The sequence below is a fragment of the Buceros rhinoceros genome, unplaced genomic scaffold, assembly GCF_000710305.1.
Source record: "Buceros rhinoceros silvestris isolate BGI_N320 unplaced genomic scaffold, ASM71030v1 scaffold8047, whole genome shotgun sequence".
Lineage (NCBI taxonomy): Eukaryota > Metazoa > Chordata > Aves > Bucerotiformes > Bucerotidae > Buceros > Buceros rhinoceros.
The window spans coordinates 9,572-16,124 of NW_010420371.1; the positions used below are offsets into that span (position 1 = coordinate 9,572).

At 45.7% G+C, this 6,553-nt stretch overlaps 1 protein-coding gene across 1 annotated transcript in view; it reads left to right on the forward strand.

Moving 5' to 3' along the window:
• Positions 1-5,527, forward strand: part of RIC3 (RIC3 acetylcholine receptor chaperone) — a 10,313-nt gene extending 4,786 nt beyond the window's left edge. Inside the window, exons 4-5 of the mRNA XM_010139287.1 lie at positions 3,815-3,960; positions 4,961-5,527. Of these exons, the coding sequence (XP_010137589.1) occupies positions 3,815-3,960; positions 4,961-5,451 (637 nt within the window). The 3' untranslated portion in view covers positions 5,452-5,527. The remainder of the gene's footprint in view (positions 1-3,814; positions 3,961-4,960) is intronic.
• Positions 5,528-6,553: the final 1,026 nt, after the last annotated feature.

The window sequence follows — 6,553 nt, forward strand, 5'->3', positions numbered from 1 at the left end:
GCTCTGTGAGAACTTTGCACATTATCTTCATTTATGCTTCCAACCACATTCAGTTTTGCCCTCTTTGTACCATGCCCTGTATCGTGGTTGCACTTGTTTCAGCAAGACGTGGTGCCAGACTTGCCTGTGTTAGACCAGGTCCCAGCGGCAGAACAGCTAAGCGGCCCCGGTTTTGTTAGTCAAACAGAAGGATACTATTTTGACTCTCTTTGTTTTGGAGAGCTAACACAATGCTCTATGCGTGCCTTCAATTTGCCAGAAGTAGGCTTCGGAGCTGCCCAGATACTGTGCCGACTCTGAAAATGTGATTTTTTTTACTGAGAAAATGGGTTTAGGGTCTGATCCAGTATTTGTTCCGCTCAGTGGTATTGGCTCAGAGCCTCTATTTAGCTGAACTTCCCTTCTTTGTTCAACCAAACTATTTATATAGATGAATCTAAAGGCCTCTGGGGAAATCAGAATCTAATAAGAATTTTGTATGTAGCCTCTTTAAAAAGAAGGGGAAAACACCTCTAGATGGAGCAAGTAGCTGTTTCTCAAGTACAACCAAACTTTGAAGCTTTCTTATTCTACACTGTGGTACTCACTGAGTTCACTAATACTGGATGAATGTCTTAAAATAAAGTGTATGGTTAGAAAGTGTAATTAGAGCACAGGCTACAGTGCAAGGCTTATTCAGTCAGGCTGTTGATAGATTTTAATAAAAACAAAAGAGGAAGACAGCAAAACTGGCTTGAGCTCTGTTTATTACTATGCAGTTAAACAGAAATCCTTACAACAGAAAAGTCAGAGGAAGAAATAGTTGGTATCAAATTTGAACTAATGCTGAAAGACCCCAGGTGAGACCATGGCCCATTATCGTAGATTTGGCAAAGCGACTCCCAGCCTGCCGGGTGAAGCGTTAGTAACCAAACCAAAGGACGTTCTCTGCATCGTCACAAAACCCGATGTATCGCCGTAACACACAGTGTTTGTGATACTGCTGAGGTCTGAGCTCGTGCCTCACTGTCCTCACACTATATTTCAGGAGCACTCCCCCCTAGGTGAACTGCTCCAGGGTTCATCCTGGCTTTCTCCTTCGGGTGAAGATTCTTGGACTCCAAAGACGTTCTGCGTTTGGAAGGACAGTTTATTCTTAGATAATGCTGTACCAGAGAAAGAAATCCTGTTCAAAGGATGATTTCAAAATGTGAAGTCCTGTTTCAAAATGTGATTTTATTCTGCTTTCTTCTGTAGCAAGTGCACATCTTGTTTCCTTGCTGTGGCTTGTCCTGCTCATTTCTTTCTTTCAAAAGCATTTCAGTGATGTGGAAGACCCCTCAGTACTATTAGCTGCTTTTCTCAGACGGGATTGCTAGTATTATCCAGCCCTGTGTTGTAGGAAGTAGGCAGGCAGAAACTTGGATTTGTTTGGGTTTGTTTTTTTTAATGAGGCTTGAAGACCAACCTCCGAATCAACCAGGGAGATGTCCTTCTAAACCAGCATACCAGTTGGAACTGATGCAGCCTTAAGTACAGAAACCCCCTTGCAGAAATGCAAACTCCCATGTGCAGGCAGCAAGCTGCCTCGTACGTTGCCAGCATTCCACAGTAAGTCTTCCTAGAGGCCTTAAAGGAAGCAGAAATAGTGCATGGGCTTTGGTTTCTCCTCTCCACAGGGAAGTTTGTCTTTTAAGCAAGGCATCTGGAGGAGGAATTCTGTGGAAAACAGAGCCCCTGTGTTGCGGTAAGACAGCAGTGCTCTCTGATGAGAGCATCCAGCGTAGTAGGAATATTGCCCTATGACATGCCACAGCAATGCAGCTGCATTGCCTGGTCCTATTCTCTGAGCTAGGTATCTCCCCGTTGTGTGAAACAGACAGGCCTCTGTCTTCATCCAGGTGATAGATATTCAAATTACATACACTTGTCTCTAAAGGGAGGATTAGTTTGGCAGTTCTATTACAGCTTCTGTCAAAGGCAGCTAGGTGGTGAAACCATTTCTCTTTGTGTGCCTCTTAATTCACATCTCAATTTCCACATCTGCATAACATAGGCTTTTGAGAAGCTGCTGTCTCACACCTTCGCTTGTTCTGAGGAATAAACTGCCACGGCAACTTGAAGGGACTCAGTGCAACCTCCATATAGCGTAGGGACCGTATCAGCTTTTCAGACTGTGGTGCAAAGTGCCTCTCAGGGGATGTGCAGACCCGTGATGTTCAGCCTTGTGATCTCAGTCAAACGGTTTAATCTGGGCAGTTGCTAACGAAACCAGTGTGCCTGCTCCTGAGCTAAGTTCAGTCACAGACAACTGTGTGGGCAGCTGGGCACAACATCTAGCCCAGGGTCAGCACTTCGATCCCCATCGCACAAACCGGTATGATGCTAATCTCTTTGGCTTTTAACCATATGACTCTGCATTCTTCAGTGGAGTAACTCACGTCATCATCATTCCTGTACACGTAGCCTAGCACAAAATACCTATTACAGTGCTGCTCTAGTCATGACAGTTGGTAGCAGGAAAAACTGATGATGGATGCTGCAAGTTTTCAAGTTTGTGAGAATTCAAGTACATGAAACAAGGTTAATTACCTAAATCCAAACCCATTAATCTCTTTCCAGCTCTCCTCTTCCCATCTCACCCCTAAGATTCACTGAGTAGTTGTCTAAGCTTGGGGAGTATTATCTGACGGACTGGAGATCACCAGAGATCATCTGTCTGACCTCAGGTACTGCCCTGAGTTCAGCATTCTGCACATGCCAAGAGTGACCCTCTGTGAGTAACTAGGGGTAAGAAATCCTGCCTAAAACACAGCGAGATGCCAAAGAGTGCCAGAGTAGCGCCTCAGTCCCCCGAGGGGCTTGAACTGGCACTTACACAGAGATCAAGCACCTGCTCGAGAACAACGTGAAACTCAAGATGAAGCAAGCACAACAGTCAGAACTGCTTTCACTTCAGCTACAGCCCGTGACTCTCTTACTCTGACCTACTGTTAGTACAGCTCAGATCACCAGCCTCCAAATGCTGCTCTTTCGTCCATTAGGAGATCATTTTTCTTCCAGAGAAAATAACATGTAATGGCCACATGATCTTATCTCTTGGAAGCATTTTTTTTTTTCAACAGTAAGTACTTGTGTTGTCTGAGCAGGAATGATTATTAGAATCAGCAGTGTAGAACCAGTCACAATTACAGTTTGCTTTTAGTCTGATAAAATTTTCAGTTCTCTCCTCTGATTCTAAAGGACAAGTTAAAGTGAAACACCTTTTTACTTTTTTAAATCTTCACTCCTGCTTCTCCCGCCACCTCCCCACCAGGCAGCATTGTTGATGCTCTCTGATGACATGGTGATCTGTACAACTGACATTTCTTAATGAGGCCTTGCAAATGTAATACCTTTAGCGGTGATAGTTAGGGATCGTTAGAGTCTTGAGGAGACTAACATCTGGGAGATACATTTTGACCAGCGCCACAAGTTGTTTTAAATGCAGCCTAGGTTCTGAATCACCTTTTCTCACAATGCTTCCAGCACGGCATGGCCCTCTCATTCTCGCCACTCTATTTAAAGCTCTCAGTTTCTGTAGGGCCTTTTGCAGTGTAACTCGTGTGCCGCTGTCCCTCTCCCATTGCTGTACCTGCCTTCCTTCACCTGTGTAAGTTTGCAGGCTTTCTGGGTAAACCTTTAGACCAAGCTGAAGTGCAGAGCACATGCAGATGTTGAACAGTGACTGTACTGCAGCGGGGCTTCCTCAGACTGTGCTGCTGGCACAGACCAAACAGCTGGGTTCAAACCCGGGTAATCGTTTGTAATAACAGTGTCTACAATTTTCTAGCAGGACTCAAAATGTTACCACAGACCAGGAAAAAAGGTTACTTCAGCAACTCCGAGAAATTACTAGAGTTATGAAAGAAGGAAGATTCATAGATGGCATCTCTCCGGAGAAGGAAGCTGAAGAAGCTCCTTACATGGAGGATTGGGAAGGTAAGCAAGAGCCTTTATTACCATTACTTCGATGAGACAAAATGAATAAGGATTATTGATAGTCCCAGATGCTTTCAGAATTTTTGGTTAACTTTACCCTTCCCTTTCAGAAGTATTCAAAACTTCGCAACAGGTGATTTGTTGTTACAACCATAATAGAAAGAAAATCGCTTTTGAGGCACCCAGCATTTCCTTTAGTGTAAACACTTCACTGTCTGCTGCCAAACGTGGCGTATGAATATTCACATATGCTCCGTCTGCTGCTGGATCTTGGCTGCTGTAGGTTTCTATCTTTCCCGTCTTTGCTGGGCAAGATTTCGTGCAAAACCATACACCCCCTGGAATTCGAATCATGGTGTTTTGGATAACTTACAGTTTTTACTTTTGATTAGTCATTCTTTGCTTGCTCCAATGTTGTAAAAGTTAACTCCAGCAAGTCTGTCTTTTAAAAATTCTTTATTTGAATGTCCTTCTGTTCACTTCTTGCATAAATATGTTTTAATGATATCCTACTTGAGCTGCTCACTCTTGTGCAGGTTTAATTCCTTGCTTTTTAAGCAGCTTTCAAAAGTGATCCAGAACATAAAGCATACACAGTGTCCTCAAACTCTGTTTTAAGTCAAGTTCCTGATGCATTTTCTAAAATAAAATGCAGAAAGCCATATGGTTTTTCAACTTTATAAATAATGCTGTTTAAGCAAAAGCCTTCAAAACATGAATCAGTCAATCTGTAGGCAGAAACAAACAAAAAAAAGATCTATTTAAATATCTGTCACGCAATTTCACCTGTTAGCTCCCGTAGCTTTCACTCCTGAAAGTCAGCATTGATATGCTGGCTCCCTAAAAATAAGTGGAGTTTTCTCATCATTAAATAAATGACACTGACCTATACTGGCAGTGCTAAAAACAACTGTTTTAACCGACTTGTGCATCCATCACTGAAGTCAGCAACTGAAGTTCAGGTATGAACCTGAAGCTGCATTATCATTTTATTCCTAAGGTTATCCAGAAGAGACCTATCCAGTGTATGATCATTCTGATTGCTTCAAGCGCAAACAGGACACGATCCTTGTCGATTACCCTGACCCGAGCCAGCCCTCTGCAGAAGAGCTGGCAGAAAGACTGGAGAGCATGGCAGGTGAGGAGCATCTGTGTCACGAAAGCCTGCTAGCTGAGCTCACCATGGGAAGGGCCGGGCAGGATTTAATGCAGAAAAGGGATGAGGTAACTGGCCTCGGTGACGAGGAGAGGGACCTTCATCACAGCCAAAGCACTGAGGAGTGCTGCTGCTGTTATGAGGATGATGATCCTGCTGTCATAGCGGAAAACGCTGGATTCTACTCTGAGAGCTGCAGCGAAGCAGAAGAGTCAGCTCAAGAGGACCTGTCTGTGGAGTCAGAAAATGAAAATGCAGCTCTGAAAAAGCAAGAGGCCAGTGATTCCGATGAAACAGGGACACTGAGAAAGCGCAACACCAAAGGACTTGAGTAGTAGGGACAACAGTGGATGTTACCTAGGTGGTGACTGTAGTGGTCATAAACTGTCATTTGTGTGGTTTTTGTTCCCAGTGAAGACTCCTCTGTGTTCATCTCATACTGAATGTCTTTTCTGACTTTCTCAAAAACATCTGTTTGTGTGCTATCAATTATGAAAGTTAATCAAATCCATATATATATATATATGTGTGAGATTTCCTGGAAGCTGGAGGAGGGAGTATTCCTCCTGTCTCTTAGATGAGTGTTTGTTAACTGACCAGCAGAACGGACCTTAGCCGTCGGTGTGACCCTTCTCCGCTGTGTCATTGCTGCTGTACACCTGAGAAACCGCTGGCACTGCAAGCCACAAAATCCATACGGTCCCCCAACCCACAGGGCATTTCCCAGCTTATTCCGTGCTGCAGAACCAGTAGCCTAATCTACGCAGTGTTCCAGGAAGAGCATCAGCAAGACAGCAGTGTTATTTCTGAGTTGTTGTTCTTTGTCTTTGCCATAGCCGTGGTGAAACACCTCGGTGAAACTCCCAGACGGGGGCAGGAATCAGCCCATGCTTTGTGTTAGAGAAGAACACTAAAAATATCCCTGGGGGTTTAAAAAACAAAGGGAGTGGAAGGTTTGTCCTTAAAAGTAGAGAAGAGAGCAAGGGTGAACCTCGGGCTGAAAAGAAACCCCTCCAGCTCCGGGCCGCGGGGACCTCTCTCAGTGGCCTCTGACAGGTGCCGTGGCTGGCGCTGGCACAGCTCCCCAGGGACGCCAGCCCTTCTGCTCCCCTCTCGCTCGAGGCCCGGTGCAGAGATGGCACCTCCCCGCGCTCCAGGGGATGGGGCAGGAGGGCCCCCGCAAGACTTTGCAGACGGCGACTCTTCCATGCGCGCTGGCAGACGGCGCGCAGGGCGGCTGCGCCTCCCCTTCCCACCCGAGGCACGTCGCGGTGCTTCACCCCCGCTCAGCCGCTCTGGGGCACGGGGGGCTGTGCCACTTGCAGGGAGCCGGGTCGGGGGGGTGTCATCAAAGACCCTGACCCCCCTGCAACACCATTGGTAACGTCAGGGCTGACAGTACGGCTTTCTTCGGGCGCGGGGTTCGATCTTCAACTC